This window comes from Anolis carolinensis, chromosome 3 (assembly GCF_035594765.1).
Source record: "Anolis carolinensis isolate JA03-04 chromosome 3, rAnoCar3.1.pri, whole genome shotgun sequence".
Taxonomy (NCBI): Eukaryota; Metazoa; Chordata; class Lepidosauria; order Squamata; family Dactyloidae; genus Anolis; species Anolis carolinensis.
In genome coordinates, this window is record NC_085843.1 from 266,859,301 (window position 1) to 266,878,814 (window position 19,514).

A 19,514-nucleotide genomic window follows, 5' to 3' on the forward strand; every position below is an offset into this window, starting at 1 on the left:
TTAAAGGTTTTTGTTTTTTTTGAAAAAATATTAATGGGAAATTGCTTGTACGCTAGTTGAAAAAAAAACTTATATAATATAATGATAATAAAACTTTATTTATATACTGCCCTATCTCCCCGAGGGGACTCAGGGTGGTTTCCAATCACAACAACAACATACATTACATAAAAATGATTTTAAAAAACAACAACAACATACATTACATAGTCAGCAATTGAGAGACAATATTAAAACAGATACAACTATAGAATTAAAACAGACAATAAATAACAATTACAAACCAGCCATAATCGAAAGGACAGGGCTCATTAGTCAAGTATCCTAACAATCTGGTTAGGGATGGATGAATCTTATATAACATGTTTCAAGGCCATAGGTTGGAGGTATACAGAGTGAATTACTCAAAAACCTGCCAAAACCACCAGGTCTTCAGATCCTTACAAAAGGTGGATAAGGTAGGGAATTGCCTGATCTCTTTTGGGAGTGCATTCCAGAGCCAGGGGGCCACTGCCAAAAAGGCCCGATCCCTTGTTACAACTGTGCAACTACAAAGAAGTGTAATGGCGGACGTGATCAGACCAAGCTTATTGCACAACAAGCAGGTTTCAGACCAGGGAAAAACTGTACAGGTCAAATTCTTCATCTGACTGAGCATATCGAGGAAGGCTATGAGAAAGGCTGCATTACGGGAACAGTTTTTGTGGACCTTACGGCAGCCTATGACACGGTGCAACATAGAAAAATGCTGCATAAAGTCTACCATATCACCCGGGACTTTGAATTTACAAAAACTGTCCAGACCCTCCTGGAAAACCGCAGCTTCTATGTGGAGTTTCAGGGCCAGAAAAGCAGATGGAGGAGGCCAAAGAATGGTTTACCCCAAGGCAGCGTTCTTGCACCAACCTTATTTAATATCTTCATGAACGATCAGCCACAACCACCACTCACAAAGAGCTTTATATATGCTGATCACCTTGGCCTTACATCACAAGCGAAAGACTTTGAAACAGTTGAAAACCAACTCACTAATGCCTTGAAAGACCTCTCCAGCTACTACAAAGAGAACCACCTGAAGCCTAACCCTGCCAAGACACAAGTGTGTGCTTTCCACCTACGTAACCGTGAAGCCAACAGGAAACTGAAAGTTACTTGGGAAGGCCAAGAGCTCGAACACTGTTTCCATCCTAAATATCTTGGTGTCACCTTAGATCGAACACTAACATATAGGAAACACTGCATGAACACCAAGCACAAAGTAGCTGCACGCAACAACATCCTGCGGAAACTGACTGGCAGCTCATGGGGTGCAGACCCACAAGTAGTAAGAACATCAGCCCTGGCCTTGTCTTTCTCAACTGCAGAGTACGCCGGTCCTGTCTGGCAAAAGTCTGCCCATGCGAAGCAAGTGGACATAGCACTAAATGAAACATGCAGAATAATCACAGGATGCCTTAAACCTACACCTGTTGATAAACTCTACAAGTTAACTGGCATTGCCCCTCCTGACGTGCGACGGGAAGTTGCTACTAACTGTGAGAGAAATAAGGTCGAACATTGTGAAAGCCATCCACTGCATGACTATCACCCTCCTCCCACCAGACTCAAATCAAGGAAGGGCTTCATGAGAACCACCACTCCTCTTGATGTTCCTCCAGCAACAGCAAGGGTGTCTCTCTGGGCAGCTAAACCTGGCAATTCCAACTGGATGGCCCCCCATGAGGGTCTTCGTCCTGGGGCAAACCAAGAACAGACTCAGAAGCGGAGTGGGCAGATCTAAAGACAACTTGGCGAGGTGGCACTACCTGGAGGAATCTTCCACTTTGTGTGACTGTGGATCTGAACAAACAACTCTGCATATGTATGCTTGCCCACAATGCCCTGCCTCATGCACGGAGGAGGAGTTGTTTAAAGCTACGGACAATGCGGTTGCTGTTGCCCGCTTTTGGTCTAAAACCATTTAGTTGTTTGTGACTTCCTCTATTTTTTTCATCATTTTTTAAATGTATTTGTTATGCAATGCTTTTGACACGAAATAAATAAATAAATCAGACCAATAAATTGCCGCTATTCCTGAATGTGCAAATGCTGTGGGATAGCAGCTTCATGTAATTATAAAGTCCTTAGACTTTCCTGATGCTTAGGAGCTTGAGTTGCTCAGAGCAATACAACCTATTGAACTGATATTCTCCCCACTAACACTGTACTACCAAAATAGCATTTCAAGATGTACATTTAAACATAATTACCTGAGTTACTTTGAAATTCATCTGCTAAATCTGCTAAGGCTTTTTGATCAATACTGTACTCCCAAGAAGGATCATCAAGCTCACTGATATCAATTCCTTCAATTTCTGAAATTTCAGAAGCAGCTCGAGATAAAGGCAAGCTATCTGAGCTTTTGGGCCATGCCTCAAGGACTGAAGGAGTACAAAAAGTGTACTTAATGGGAATGTTTGCAGAGAAGGGTTTCGGAGAAGCACTTCCTGAAATAAACATGAAAGAGAATCTGTTGTGGTAACTTTTTAGTATTTCCTTTCTACAGAACTCTGCTCTAGTTCATTCTTAATTTCAAAGCTCTCAAAGCTAGCAACCTCAAAAATAATCTGGACAAGTCAAAACAATGTTTCAGGAGACCTTTCAATACAATAATATAAATATTAATGCATGAATGCGGCAAAAGGATATGTGGGGATGTGTACATACTTGCATATACAACGAATAGGAATTGTGTTGAGAATATAGATTATGGAAAATTTCCCATTACTGTTGTATGATTTCTTGAATAGCATTCAGTTTCTATTGGACCATATACAATACTTCAGTCACAATTGTTTTGGAAGAGATAAATGGTAGTGAGTGTGTGTGTATGTGTGTCTGTGTTTAATGTAACACATTAGTTGATAACTACTTCTTTCTTACGAGCTTGTCCCTGTTTTCTTTCTCAAAGAAAAGCAGGCATCTGAGGAACAATATACTTGTGAATTAGGTAAATGGAAGACTTACTGAGTGAGAAAACTGTGCCCTAAAAATATTATACCAGGCATACAGGCAGAACACAGGGTTGTCATATAAAAATGCCGCCAAAGACTTCAATTATAGGATAGTAGGACAGGAAAACAGGACAATGTAGCAAGAATCATTGCTATAACCAGGTTTGTGACAAAACGAAAAATGTGCAGGAAAGTGTAAATTGATGACACTGTCCCTCATAAAACACAGTAGAGCTATAGTCCAGTACTCAACTTTCCAAGGATAAGCTAGGCCAAAGCACATGACATTTCAGAATGGATCATTCAGTAAATATATTGCCACATTACTTTCATTTCCTAGAATGCAAGGTAGTATAATAAGAAAGGATTGTTGTGGCATGTACAGCTTTGTGGCAAATGACAAATTTGTTCCTGGATAGTTCTGCATTTCTCTTTCATACAATAAACATGCAGCACTCTCACCCATGGACAAGACTGAAAAAGAGGCTCTAGGACTTGGGCTTTGTCTCCCACATCTACTTAATGGTCTGCTCTGCTCCATTTTCAAGACATCTTGCACAACACACTCATCAGAACATTCGCCTAAGCTTAAGTGTTGCATCCACTTTTCTGTTCCTAAAGTTGAAAAGACATGCAATTAAAAACACCTTGAATATTCAGGTTAATTAAACATTTTCTACATTCGCACAGCATATAGTTGTCTTCAAACAAATCAACCCAGAATATTTGACATGGTTGCCAACTCCAGCAGAAGCATTTATGAGTGTCACTGGGTTTTCCTTCTCTTGCCCTATCTCTCTACTCTGTTACTTTAAAGACAACATGATATGATGGGATTAAGAAGGTGCCAACAATTAGACTCCAGATGAAGAAATGGTTCAGTTTCCACATTTCCATGTGCAATCTACTGATGAAATCAGTTGCCCTGGGCCAATAAAGAAATACAAGAAGCCCACTTTCATTGGTCTAATCCATATATTAATCCTTAGTTGTAAGCAATTACATTTTTATCGATTATTTGCCAGCACTTAGTTTAAATATTAAACACGTACTAATTAGTTAATTCACTTGTGAAACTAATGGTTAAGATCAGTTTATTTTAGAGTTCCTGTTGCTTTCTGTAACAAATAACACTGACTTACACTCATTTTGGTACCTCAAAAGTTAGCCCTGTTTCTGGGTATATTTGAACTGCTGATTCTAGAGTGAGGCAATCTATCTAATGCATCTTTCTGAATCAGCACCCCAAATAACCCCAGGAACAGGCCTAAAAACCAAGCTACCAAGATTTTTTGTTGGGTTGTGTAATAATTAATGTTGCCCTTCTGAAAATAAATTGTAAATGTATCTATTGTTTATAGAATTCTTAGATTTCACATTGTCAAAGAAGAGACTAATTTGGAATATGGAACATGCAAAATATAATTAAAATAAATCACTATATCAGTCTATAGAATGGGAAGTTATTTCAAAAATGTTATCAACTGTGTTTTAAAATACAGCTACTACAAATTTTACCATCATTCTTATCAACTGAATGTAAACCAGCAAAAAAATGGACTAGTAAGAAAACAGACTTAGATCTTAATTTGAGTTCTGTACATGGAGTGGCTAGAACTCATCTAATTGTGGCTGACCAAATTTTGCAATGTGTTTTATGGCTGAAAAACTTCATATAAAAAAGCATATATTAACGAGAATTTCAAAGAGAGTTTATACGTTATGGGAAATAATGCTAAAATCCAATGTATGTAAATGTTTACATTTTAACCAAAAACAAAACAAACAAATCCCAGCAAAGTCATATGCAATTTGTAAAACAAGATAATTGAATATATGTAAAACTAAGAGCTCATCTAGAAGCCCTTGGTAGCACAGCGGGTTAAACCACTGAGCTGCTGAACTTGCGGACCGAAAGGTCAGTGGTTTGAATCCGGTGAGTGGGTAGAGCTCCCGCTGTTAGCCCCAGCTTCTGCCAACCTAGCAGTTTGAAAACATGCACATGTGAGTAAATCAGTAGGTTCCACTCCAGTGGAAAGGTAACGGCGCTCCATGCAGTCATGTCAGCCACATTATCTTGGAGGTGTCTATGGACAATGCCGGCTCTTCAGCTTAGAAATGGAAATGAGCACCAACCCCTAGAGTCGGACATGACTAGACTTAATATCAGGGAGAAACTTTTACCTTTACCTAAGAGCTCATTTACACAGGTCAAATGGTTCAGGGGTGAATGGGCTCTGTGGTGTCCATTCAACTTAATGTGGCCTCGTCCCATGTTTAAAAGGATCATGAGATGCTCTGAAGCTTTCCTGAAGCTACATAATGTGTTTGTGCTTTGTGTTAGTGTGAACAGTCACTTTGTTGCTCCAGCTAGCATTACTACTAGTGCTGAGCAAAGACTGCAGCCAGTTTCATGCCTGATAGCTGCTACAAAGGCCAGGCCAATGGGGAAAAGTAAGAGTACGTCTGAACGCTATTAACTGAGAAGCATCAATATGATGGTGCAATTTCATTTTCTTTCTTGGGACTTCTTACAGGTATCTGACTGAGGTACTGGAAAATAGAATGCATGAAAATAGAATTACATAAACCTCTGAACTAATCCAACATTGTTTTTCCTAGCTGAAACCTGAAGTCCATTCCATGGACAGTCTGTATTACCCAAACTTTGACTTCAAAGGTACACAAAAACAAAACAAGCAGTACAGATCTGCTTTAAGATGGTTAAGTACCTAGCTCATTAATTTTCATTTAACAATTGGGCTGTTTACCCAAGCAATTAAGCAATCCCTGCTAATGGTTCATTAATAATTTCCAAGAGAGCGTAATGCACATTGTTCTTAAAAGAGAAACCAAGTCTCATCAAAGCTTAGCTTCAAAGAAAAATCAAGGAATCTGCAGGTGACTGAAAACAATTAAGTATAACATGGCACTACTTTCAACTTGAACATAAAGAAATGACATATTTTGTCTCCTTGCTTTTACAGCTGTAACTTTTCCTTGTCTTTTCTCAGCAAGTCAGTTACACCAATTAATGCCAAATTCACTGATACAAAATGTCCTAGATAAAGCACATGCAGATAAAAATGCTTTTCTCTGTACTTAAATATGTAGCTAAGTCTACCATGCCTTAAAGCAAATGTACTCCATAAGCAAGGTGTGTGCAACTGAGAAAATTTCAATCTAGATTATTATTACTATACCTGAGAATGAAATGTTGCTGCTTGGAAAACGCCTCCCTATATATGGAGAAGGAAATGAGTCCATCATAACCTGCTGGCAGCTTGTACCCACAGTAAAAAATCCTTCAAGTCCTTGATATGGATGATGAATAGGCTTTTCCCTCCTGGCTACCTTTAAGAACTAGAGAGCAAAGATTTAAAAGATAACATATAAAACAGCTCTAATGCCACCTGATATACATTCTGCTTGGCCAGAAAAAAGTGCAACCCACAATGATATTATGTGACCGCCAAGACAGTTCCACAAGGACCTCCAAACTCCCTTAAAAATTTTGATCACTTTAAATGTGACTTTTGTTCATGGGTCATCTTTTTGTTTGCTATTTATCCTTTCTAATGCACATAGACATGTGAATAAACCTTCCCTAACATCAGAATCATTCCCCATAATTTCCTCTCCAAATGACAACAGCAAATGGTACAATACCATTTTGGAGTAGAAACAAAAGGAAACGGGTATTTTGGCATGCTAGGGGGTACAGCCCACATAGGGCTAAGAGTTGGTTTTCTTGTCCACCTCTATGCTGGCATGTTCTGTCTTTAAAATGTGAAATATTCTTCCACTTGGTGCAGAAAGAAAGCCTAACAATAGTTAAGACTAACCAAGTTTCGTTACTTTAACTTTTAATAATAGTATATTCTACTGAAAAATCTGACTGTAGTATTCTGAGCCAAGCCATCCATAGGGTAAACATGGAAATAATGACGACTTGCTTATATTTCAAGACCTCTTGAAAAATGAAAAGCTTGAACATTGCTTCATCTGTGATTTATTTAGTACAGAGGAAATTCAATGCATTCTTAATCTAATTTAGAATCATAGAATTATAGAACTAGAAAGGACAAAAAGACCATCTAGTCCAACCCGTCATGCAGGAATACACAACTATAACATTCCTGAAAGAAGGCAATCCAATCACTTTTTTAAATATCACAAAAGGACAGTCCATCGCTCTCCAAGGCAATCTATTTCACTGTCGCACTCTCTTAAGAGTCAAGAGGTTCTTGTTAATATTTTGGCAGAATTTATTTTCTTGTAACTTGTTTGATCTTCTACATGATATCTCTTCAGATCTTTAAATATGGCTGCTCTTTTCAAGGGCTTCTCTTAGATAAGCAAACTTAAAATCAAAGCTTCTATGATTTGCATAGTTTGACACCAGTTTTACATTCTGGATGACAGTCAGTTCCTAAATACAGTATAACTTGCCACTATTGAGCTACAGATTTAACATTAAGTGTACTCTTTAGTTTTTGTTAGGAGATTAAAAGGCTAAATTATCTCATATGCATAGCCTTTGTCTTCTTCATGTGTCACATAAGCTTTAAGCAGATTTCAAGATCCTGAAATTTGCTTAGTTGCACAGATTGAAATTTATATATAAAAATGAAATATACAGTATATATAATTTAAAAGGTCACAAACCTGGAAACCTACAGCTACATATGCTAAGCTTTCTTACCAAGGAGGGGGGATTCTGTGATACATTCAATGCTACCTATATCTTCAGAGATTGTGCTAAACAGTGGTTCTCAACCTGTGGATTCCCAGGTCCTTTGGGCCTACAACTCCCAAAAATCCCAGCCAGTTTACCAGCTGTTAGGATTTATGGGTGTTGAAGGCCAAAACATCTGGGGACCCACGGGCTGAGGACCACTGTGCTAAAACATCTGGAATAGCTTTTGGGAATCAAACAATGCTGACCTGCTTCTCTTCAATATGTCACTAATAATATTCCAAACTCCTCAACAGTTGGATAAGACCCCACTTTATCTATTTGAGGGAAGGCAAACAGACTCATAAAGCAAAAAGGTTAAAGTAGACAACCAGTAGTATGGCTTCTGTTTTTAACGTTTACATTTGTGCAAAGGTTAAAGAAGCATTATTATAAACACAGTTTAGGAAAAATTTTGTATCAGGGCTAATTCTAAAGGAGAAAAGCAATACAAAACTAGAAAATCTGCGCCATCCAGATGTTGGTGATCAACCACCATGTTCTTTCACCACTGGTCAATGCAGCAGTCTAGTAACTCCTGGACAGCTAGATGATCCTTGAGCACAGTAGAGTGGATTATTTATCTGATTTTTTTTTCTAATGATCCCATTAGAATCTTCTGACCTGTAGGGCTGTGGTTCCACCCAGACAGAACATACCTAGCTAAACTTTCTCAGTATGACCTAACTTAGAGTGCTGTGTTGGGAATAAAGCAGGGAAGGAAGAGAGCCAAGCACGCCTCCTTGAGTTCACTGAGGTTGGTTGGGAATAATTGCAATAACAAAATATTCTTATTGCTACCAATGGAAAGCACTTACAAGTAATACAGAAGCAGTCTAGTGTTGAATGAAGATGGGCACATACTTCAGGATGGAAGGGAAGAACATGGAAAGGGACTAAAGAGAGGAGTGTTGGTTCTGATCAGTCGATTTCTTGGTACTGCCCTGCACAACTAGAATATAACCCTTCCTCACAAAACAAATCCAATTTTAGACTGAAAATGTTTCTGGAACATGTACTAGGAGGATTTGAATACCATATGATTTTAAAAAGCACACTCTCCTAAAGATTTTTTAAACATTCATTTGTAAATTGGAGGGAAGAATACCACCATCCTTTCTTTCTTTTGTCAGCTGCTACTTAGAATCCTGAAAGAGGATTTTCTTCTCAAATGTTTAAGGGGAGAGACTACATCTCAATTTTTTCCAGTGATATTCCACTGAACTTTGTTCATTGACACATTCTGAAAAAAATATGTGAACGTTGGATAAACCCGTACAATGAGTTTTTCAATTTGTGATCACTTCTAGCACCTTTTCAAAAGCCAGTGTGTATAAAAGTGGGACAATATCTCTGTTCTACCTCTTTTAAGATCCTTGAAAAGACAGGGCATGCTGACAAACAATATGAAATAGAGTCACTGCTTCCATCCCCTTTGCCTCTATGCTTACAGTTCAAAGCCTTTCAGAGACTTGAGAATATTTTCTCCCCTTGCATCAAGCCCTGTCCTATTTGACACCCCTCTTCTACACGCCCTGTGAAGACTGCAAAGATGAAAGGATCTGTGGGTTCCTTTGGAACAAATATGGCCTAATTCTTAAGATCAGGCTGAAAACGTAGCGTGCCACTCCAAGCCAAAGATGTACTCAACTACTGCAAGAAACAGTGCTACAATAATGATTTACTACACCCCCAGAAAAGCAACAGTATAATTCTTTTTTATTCTTTTTACCACTGAGGACTTCATAGCAAGTGGTGAAGCTTCATTCAACTCCATAGGTGTCTTGCAGTCCTTGGGCAATTCCACTGCAGCAAAAGGTTCAGCAGGAGCCAATTTGAGAGGACTAAATGTTTGCTCTGATGACATGCAAGAGCTACTCTTTTTTTTCTTGGCACATTTTTCTTTCGTTATAGTTCTTTCTAAAGGGGTGCTGGGAAGCATTTCTTCTGCACCAGAACAGCCGCAGGCATCTCCAGCTCTTTCAAACTGAGAAAAAGGTGTTCTTGCTAAAGAAGTGGGCAAAGTGGAATGGAGGGGTGGGACAGTGTCAATTAAATCCTTGCATGTAGTCTCTGAAATAATTACTGTAAAATAGGCAAATTACACACCAGTAATGTTGGCTTACATATAAAACCAAAGATCAGCATTCACAGCAGCTATTAAGAAGATACAGCCTACATCATAAGCTGAAACTGTTGAATTACACGGACAACTGAGGAAAAGGTTTCTATCTTCCCTCTGGCTCTATCTTCTAAATTACAAATTTCTTAAAGGGTTAGTAAGAAATAAAAGTAGGTTGAGGTCACATAAAACTACCTTATCTACAAGAATTAAAGCATAAGTGTTAGTTCATTTGCCTATTTATTTCTTGTTTATTCAACATAATCCAGGGCACTTGAAGTGGCCAGCTTCTGGTCAAAGGAAACTTAGTATAATGCCAAGTTTTAAACTTTGTTTGTTGTTTTTCCATACATTAGAAATGTATTCTCAATTCACTTCTGACACGATAAATAAAAAAAATCAAAACCATATACCTGTTTTTCTTAAATGAGCTGTTAAGTCCATTTGTGTTTCTAGCCATAAATCCAACAGAAACACATTTAGATATGTTCCTGTCCCTTCTAGGAAACAGTAATACACTTCCACTTCTATATCCCATTACTCAACTGGACATACTAGCAGCTTTTGTGAAGATATGCCCTTAGGTATAAGTACAAAAATGCTTCTCAGCACTGGATCCAGGAGTTAAAACATTTAATTGTGCTTGCAAGTTGTGCATCAATTCAGATTAAATGCACTTGGAAATCCATCCTCCTTTAACAATGAAACTCAATGTTATAAGCTTACCTCTTAAAGTTTCTTCACATTTATTACGAAGAAAAGTTAAACACTTTTCCTTTCTTACTGAAGAAGAAAGAGGTGACCTTGTGGTAATATTGCTAGTTTGTGCCAGAAAAATGTCTGGTTCAGTTTTATGGCTTTTTGACATGGCACCACTTGAGATATGAGACAAAAATTGGAAGAGAAAAAGGATCAGATTGCCACATTTAACCATCTTCCTTTTGCATACATAGATAAAATACATTATATCTACAGTTAGCCCTTCATTTTCACTGGAGTTAGGGGTACAGGACCCCTGTGAGACTAAAAAAAATGCACATAAACAAATAGTTTTTTTTCATCTGACAGAACACTTCTCTAGGAATTTCTAGGTTATCTAGCACAACTCTTTGGTCAACTCTTGCTGGAAGATAATCATAGACTGACACTGAAGGACTTAAGAAATTCCTAAAAAGGCTATTTTAATAAAACCTACAGAAGTCCAATCCACAAATGAGGAAGCCAAACAGAATGTAGGTATATCTACCTATTTATCTAACTAACTGCTTATAACGCTTATAACACTGTTAATTGATTCTATATGGACAATTTCATGCCAATTTTGTAATAGTATGGATGGTTTTGATTAGTATATATAACTAATTTTGTATTTGTATTCCATGAAAATTGATAATAAATGGTTACTTTTTAAAATAGACTATAGAAATATTATCCTCTAAAAAGAAATCAGTTTATGATGTAAAACATGTAAGCTCTATTGTTCAGAAAAGAAAAAATAAACTAGGCTAAACATCCTAAGTACACTGCCCAGAAAAGTTTTGCCTCTTCAGTACTAGTCTCTGGCTATCACTCCAGTACATGAAGACTGGGTGTGGAATTGTATGAAAAAGGCTTGAAACTTCCCAATCTGTCACTTATCTGGCTTTGATTTGAATAAAAATCCCACTAGACTATGGCAAAGCAAGAAGTCAGAATGCATATCAACCTATATTTGTGTACCTACATTGACTCTTGTTAAGAGATAAAAAAAGTTGCACATAAATATAATAATAATAATAATAATAATAATTTCATAATTAGGTTGGAACCATTACCTGCTATCAATCAACTCATCAGATCCAGCTTCCATCACTACAAAATTAGTAGACTCCTCTATCTCCTCTTGGTAAGCCTTAAGAGAAAAAAATGTCTCTATTAGGGATGTGTGATCAATAAAAAAATGTTTCAAAAGTCGTTATGAAATGGGAGGTGCTGGCTATTCATTTCTAAAGTGTTTCTAAAGTATACTTATTGAAAAATGCATTACTAGAATGAGAGCAACAAAATTTTGTTGCTATTTCATTATAGTAATTGCTCATAATTAAATTACTATAATTGGGGAAACTTCAGGGGCTCCTTTCACCCTCATTTTTAAAGCTATTGGGATGAAGCATACTGCAATGGTAGAACACATTTATCACTGTTAGACTGCCAAATTTCAGAATGTTTAACTTATCTACGGATTTTTGGGGAATTTTAAAATTTTCTAAACAACATTTTTAATAAAGAAAATACATTCCTGGTTTGAAAGTGTTACTTCCTGTTTAATGGTGTCATCCTTACACTGAAAGTAATTGTTCTACTTCAGAAACTTTGTTTTTCTGGCACAAACTACTTTAAATTGGTGGGGACTCAACAAAACAAAATGTGCTATAGCACAATGTCCCTCCCACAAAGACAAAGTTTTTGCAGTTTAATGAACTTTCCCCACATTTCTGATAGAACCAATTAGGAACCAATATTGATAACCCAGGAACAAAAATAATAGTAAATACACCATCAAAGCACCCCTGACAGATGGACATCCAGCTTCTAAACTAATTAATATGCTCTCCCTATTGAGTTGGAGGGGACCCCCAAGGGCCATCCATTTAGGGATTTCTTCCCAGCCCAACACAGATATTTACTTACTATCAGTCAGTATCAGTCAGTCCTCCTCTTTGCAGATTCAGCAATTTATTGGAACTCTAGCTGGCTGCTGTTACGGAGGGACAAATCTCTCTTCCCCCTATCCTGACTGGAGCTTTCTGATGCTCATGAATTCTGGGAAATTAGTTTAGGGCAGGACCTTTTGAATTCTCTGACATAGGATTCCTCCCTTCCCAAACTACATTTCCGAGAGTTGTCCTTTTCCCAGCAAACTCTACTCCCTCCTTTCCTGCTCCAAATGGCGAGAGGCCATTAATTTACAGAGGAATCAGAGGAATTTTTTCGCTTTGCTCTGCTTGTTTGTTTGCCATGAAAATAAAGATCAAGCTGACTTTGGGAGGGAGCCTTCTGAGATTTAAAAAATACAAACAAAAATGTATTGGGTAAGTTTTGATTATAAATTTTTTGGTGCAAGTCTAACAAACACGTCAGATATTTCTTCAAATGTACAAAACTTTCTAATTTCCTTCCGACTTACAAAACTTCTGAAAATTATGCACATGTCTAGTCTTTACATAAATTTGTGCATAAGCCTGTTAATCCAGGGCCAGAGGTGACAACATACTCCATCCCCAACCTACAGCAGTGGCAGAGTAGAATTCAGCTAGTCTAACGTGGCAGAAATTACTTCAGCCCCACTGGACCATCATTTCACCACCGGTATCATCATCATTGCTGCTATACATTTGCAAAGCTTCCTGAGAGCTCCTGGTCATTGTGGCCGACTTGTGCTGACATCTGCAACCTCTGATGTCCATGTGACCAGGGAGAAAGACAATATTACCTGAAAGTGTCTTGAAAGTGAAATATATCATTTTCCTTAACATTATTTAGTACATTCCAAAATCCCAAGAACAGAAGTAAACCTGGGTGAGTCTGGATTCAAAATAATATTAGCTAACCTTTTGGCATACAAGAATATCCATGGAAATCTGCTACTTTTTAGTGTATTATATGTAGTAATATAAACATTGAATAAAAAACCAGCCTGAAATGTTTGAATAAACAAGAAAGATTATTTCTAACCATCTTGACTATTTGAAAAAAAAATACAAGCAATAAATGCTGAAAAAATATGCAATCACCATTTAGCCGCTGTTCTTTTAAAACAGTTCAATCCTTCTCAAATCATGGAGGTTTTTACTCCCACCAATCATTATGTCCCTCTGGATGTTACTGCAATCATATACTGTAATATAGGTCAGATGTGACTTGGTGATAGAGTCAAGTAACTGTCATGGCAATACATAGTGGGATTGTATAGGTGGACAATAACACTGCAAACCTTTCCATTGATGATATACTCTGGTGGTTATTACACACACACACACACACACAAGTAAACCCTTTATAGGATTGAACAGGTAGTATATACTTACATCTTCAAGAATCTTGATTTTCAAAGATGGCTCAGAATGCACAGGGTCAATCTCAGGCTCTTCTTGTATAAAAACATTTCTCCAGTATTTTTTCATTTCTTCAGCTACAATAAAAAATCCAAGTCCTGCAAGTGTTCATCATTTGCATGTGTACTAAATAATTGCTCGTGTGCAGCTGTACAGTGATTGTAACAATAATTTCACCTTGCCAAAGATGCACACAAAGATTTTCCTTGGCCTCATATTATAGGAATGAACAGCTGGAATAGTTAAGATGATATACTTGGCATTCAATAGGAACATCTCTATGTGAAATCATAATTTGCCTGGTAATGGTTCCATGAACAGAAAAATGTTGGAATGCAAAGAACCATATGGATAAGGTGATAACTACAGCAGTATAACTTGACAGGAAGAGTGTGGGAATAGGAACCAGGTCAGCAATTAAAAAGTAGAGAAGGAAGCAATATTTTTAGAATGAACCTGGATAGAATGTTCCAGTTTAATATGGAACCTGTTTCTTTTCCCCTAAAACATGCAGCTGTATCTATGGACAGTAGGAATATAAATACTGGCTTATTTTGCACATGACAATGTAAAAATAGCAAAACATTTATCCTCACTTGGCAAAATCACCTGAGCATCTGTAGATTTTTCAATTATTATATCCTATGTTTTTTCACATAACCATTTCAAAACTTTTACAAAGAAGTCATAAAATGCAAATAATGTCATGGTTGTGACATGCTTTTTCCAAGGAGTGTCCTTTCATGTCAAGACACTTTTGTTTGGTGAGGACAATAAAAATTGTGAATATCCTTTATATTTAGTTTACTGCAAGTCCAATGATCCCTAATCATCAAGTGTGTTGATTAAGATGGCTGGTATTTACAATCCAACCAAACTATACATAGCCAAAGGTTGCCCCTGTCCCCATCTATTACCATCTGTTCCCTGAACAATGCCTCAGTGTTATCAAAATTAGGTGTCCATGATATGAATTCCTGGTTCTCTAGAGGCCAGTGTCTTTGTGAGATGAGATGGCAACTTCAGACTTTTACTTGTAATGAAAGACACATGCACTCTCCTGCTGTATCTTTCCTTAATCAAGCATGGGTGCAAATAAGTCATGATCCCAACCAGCAGGGAGCGGGAGAAGCAGAATCTTCTTTCAACTTGCAGGGATTTGTGATAATAGAAGATCCAGAAGACATTTCCTTCTGGATCTTCTATTTTTATTCTGTTTTCTCTTTTATTCAGAATTCGAAGTGAGATAAAACTCCACTTCTTCCCTCTATTCCTGCGAGGAACTGGTTTGTAAACAGAACACGAAGCTGGTGTCAATAGATCTCCAGTGTTATTTTCTACATACTGCATCTCTCATGACAAGTTGATACAGTCATTTTTGGTTAGTCAAAGTAGGCTCAGAGAAATGTTTGGTTGTCTTTTCTTGTCTAGACAAAGGATAAAACAGCTGGATGATTGCTGAACCCCACATTCTTGATTTCTGTACCACTGCAAATGTTTGTATTGTACTGATTACTCTTGTTTTACAAACTGCCCAGGAGTGTTTAGATCAGTGAGCCCTAATTTTTATGCTTCCAAAAGGCCAATTAACAAATTGAATTCTTTAAATGCTTGCCTACTGAAAAATATTACATGCTCTATAATGTACCAAGGAGGTTTCCCAACCTGCAAAATGTGCACTTGCTATTTCATCATCTTCATTATCTTCTCCAACCCAACTATTAGGAGTTTCATTTGGCAAAGTTTTTTCAAGTTTCAGTTCATCTGCTATAATGCTATCTGGTAATTTATCAACTGGAGTTCTAGGAAAGCAAAAAGGAAGTTCTAAGTACTGTAGACTTCTTATACTTTGTTAGCAATTTTGTCTTTACCGGCAATATTCCAGCTATTCAGTATTCAGTTATTTTCAAAATGTGTTTCTTTTCTTACTGGGTTTCAGTCAGAATGTACTGAACTACATTACAATGAAAGAAACCCATAGCTCTTCCCAACAACAACAAAAATGCATTCAAATAATTTTCTTCTACTTAACACACAAATTGGAATCCACTGCATTGCTTGCTAGCTAGTTATATTAAAGTTCTTCATCACATTATACTGGCAACATAATGCCACAAGATTTCATGACATCTATCATGTCATTTGTAATAAGCGTTTTACATCAGTAATACTGGAAAAGAGTACTGTGCTTTCAAACATTATTGCATAGCTACTATGAAAATACTATCTTAAATAGGCAATTAAATTAGAAAATACAGTTCCCTCATGTATTTCAGAAATCCAATGAATACCTTCTGTGCTTCTTAATCAATAATCTTTCCATATATTTCAAACTATCTTCTTTGAATTCAATTTCAATAGGTTTTTTCACAAGTGGGGGACTTGTCTGCACCTGACAAGTACCTGAATTTTCTATAACACAAAGAAAAAAATTAACTGCCATTCAAATAACTATGACTCTAGCAGCAGAAGCAATGAAACAGCAGAAAGTCTTGTGGCACCATAAAGACTAACAAGCTGTATTGGTATAAACTTCCAAAGACTCTATCTCACTATATCAAATGCAACATTTTTGCAATGAGAAAAAAAATGGCATAAAACAATCACTAAGAAAGTAATTTAGAATAGTAATATTTACTGACATAAAATGTAACTCTTATGAACACAATACTACATTTGTGGAAAGAAGCTACATACTGATAAGGTATGTTAGCTCCCTGTATCTCTACCAAAACAGCAAAAGAGAGTAATATCGTCACTACTTTCATGCACCACAACAGATATATCTGTTTCAAGACATTTGGGACATAAAATAATAATCTATATAACATATGGGTGGCTGCAAACATTTACAACTGAAACACTATCTCATTTTCTCCTACTGACCATTTGAATGTGTATCTTAATAAAGCAGATTCATCTTTCTATTCAATTATTAAGTAGCAATTAGTAAGCCATACCTGAACCAACTTGACAGGAACGTTCTTCCTTAGATTTTTGAGAACAATTTCCATTTCTCCACTGATTTAGAGCTTCCTGAAAAGACTTTGCTGATTCTTCCTCATCGTAAGTACCATGAAATAAAGACCCACCACTCTGGCTGTCACACCTGATCTCAGAAGAAGGTACTCTAGAAGCTTCCTGAATTCAATTCAAAAATTAATTTTAATTCAATGACATATCAATTTTCTCTTTATATATTTGGATTTATATGTAATTTATAACTCACTATCTCTAATGGAGTTTACAATATAAATTAAAAACAAAATAATAAAGCAATCGGGAGTATTAAGGTTGAAAAAGCATTAAACCAGATTTGCAATCAAAACACTACTTTTAAAATAGTAAATATTAAAACAAAACTCTTAAAAACATTAAAAACAATACACTTCATCCAGATGTGTATCTTCAGATATAGGATACATTCTTTTTTTGCCCTATTCCTAAAAATTATATACATTTAACCTTAGCTGGATTACGAAATGAATTATGAGGCCAGTTTTGGCAGTGTATATGACAGAAGGTTTCTAGTGCTCAACATCTCTCATAACAGATGTCTCAAATTACCTCAATATTAAATGTTGGCACTTTTTGTAAGGGTGAAGGAAGGTCTAACGTATCTTCTAGCATTTCACTGGTTTCTTTATTTTGCTCATTATTTATCCAGCCATTAGAGTGCTCATCATGGATTGTTTTCAGGAAGTTCTGTGCAGCTTCAAGTTTCCCAACTGAGACATGTGTCTTTGTCTATGGACAAAAAGAACCCACATAATGAATTATAAACAAAACAAAGAACACAGAAATAAAGGTGGATATCAATGCATTTTCTGGATTTTCTATGGCAGCCAAGTTTTTCAAAAACAAATTCTCACAGGAATATAAAGTGAGGTGAAATCTTCTGAACAGGGGCACAAATAGCAAAACAAACACCACAGGGGTGTTAACCATTCCTTGTGCTTTCCAAAGCTTATATAAATATATTTAGCTGGAATTACATTGTACCTGTTTCGGCATACATAAAAATCCAATTTAAGAACAAACCTACAGAACCTATCTTGTTCGTTACTTGAGGACTGTGTGTACTTGACTTCTATTCAGTATATATTCACATGCTATATTTTCAATCTACCCAATCACAGTTGACTCTTCACCTCACTTTTTCCTCCTCTCAGGCATTAAGACTCAAGTACTTAATTCCTGGTTTTCTTATATGTGGGACTACAGTTATTTTATTGTTTGCATTCTTCAAACTAGCATGGAGAAACCAGTTTCAAAGAGGGATTTTCTGTGCTGATCTGGAGGGCAAACCCATTGTAGTGTGCCAGATCAAATGTCATGACTAAAATGTCATGTTCTGACTGAACCAGAAAGTAACTAACAGCATCTCAGAGCACAAGTGAAAGAGTATGACCACACAGAACATCCCCAATCTGCAGACTATGGCTTAAAGAAGCAAAATATGGGTCAAATCAATGACACAAACAGGATTTCTCAAGGTATATCTTTATACAAAACACTGCTCAGTATCTTTTCACAATATTTGCTACTTTCTACACTTACACACACACATAAATAAATGATCTAGAGAATATCTGAAGCAATTCTACATGCAGTTTCTTTGATGCAGCACTTAAAAAAGAGAGAGAGAGACTTTTATTGCATATCCATGAGGCAGATGATGTACCTGAACCACTAGTAATTGCTCTTCTATGCTTTGGAGAGCACTACTCCAAACAGATGCTCCAGCAGAATCAACAGCCTAAGTAACACACTATGTAAATCCACTAACCCTTCTGCAGGAATTAGTGAATACTCTTTTATGTTATAAAGAGGCAGTCTAATTGCTTTGCATTGCATTGCTTGGGATGCTCAGCATCTGACATTCTCTACTCCATTGCCTTTTAGATTCTGGCTCTCTATCTTTGTACATCTGTTCTCATTCTTCGCAACAGGCATCAAAGTATCCTTAGCTAGTTTTTGAGGATTTGATTCTAGCAATAAATAGAAAATAGAGTACAGGAATCGGTTTTAGGCCAAGCAGCTAGCCCTCACGGATATGTTCATTCATTTATGTTCCAAAAACGTGAAAATATCTGAAACAATAGTATCAAGAAATGACCAATATGACTCTGAAATAAGCATTGAATACAAATACGGTAGGTATTTCTAGGAAGGAGGATGGAGCAACAATTTAATGCCTTCAATCAGATCACACCATGACATCACTAAAAAGAAACAATTATCATTTGGAAGGGGGGAGGGATAGAGAGAGGTTTAACAAATTTAAAAGCAAAAAAAAAAGTTTCCAAATTTATTTCCAACCTTCATGATTATCTGTCTCATCTTAATATTTTATTTTTACTTTTGGAAAATGGTTTGGACTTAATCACACTTTTATAATATTTACTGAAATGAATAGTTCCATTGTTGTAGTTGAGTCAGCAGGCAATGTTACAAACGGTAGTAGGAGTACCAGTAGGAGGAAAAGGGTTAATCATGAGCAGGTGTCAGATGAAGAACAACAAAGGAAACGGATCTGGGATATACTTATGGCACCTTCTGATGAA

General features: G+C 36.8%; 1 protein-coding gene across 2 annotated transcripts in view; it reads right to left on the reverse strand.

Moving 5' to 3' along the window:
• The window catches only part of zbbx (zinc finger B-box domain containing), a 98,555-nt gene that overhangs the window by 32,489 nt on the left and 46,552 nt on the right, over positions 1–19,514 (reverse strand). For both annotated transcript variants that reach the window (XM_008106076.3, XM_062976736.1), the window contains exons 9-19: positions 17,515–17,694; positions 16,908–17,088; positions 16,239–16,359; positions 15,613–15,749; positions 13,921–14,024; positions 11,668–11,744; positions 10,580–10,728; positions 9,464–9,738; positions 6,197–6,356; positions 3,456–3,608; positions 2,250–2,486 (exon numbers count right to left, since the gene is read on the reverse strand). In XM_008106076.3, coding sequence (XP_008104283.1) covers positions 2,250–2,486; positions 3,456–3,608; positions 6,197–6,356; positions 9,464–9,738; positions 10,580–10,728; positions 11,668–11,744; positions 13,921–14,024; positions 15,613–15,749; positions 16,239–16,359; positions 16,908–17,088; positions 17,515–17,694 — 1,774 coding nt within the window. The remainder of the gene's footprint in view (positions 1–2,249; positions 2,487–3,455; positions 3,609–6,196; positions 6,357–9,463; positions 9,739–10,579; positions 10,729–11,667; positions 11,745–13,920; positions 14,025–15,612; positions 15,750–16,238; positions 16,360–16,907; positions 17,089–17,514; positions 17,695–19,514) is intronic.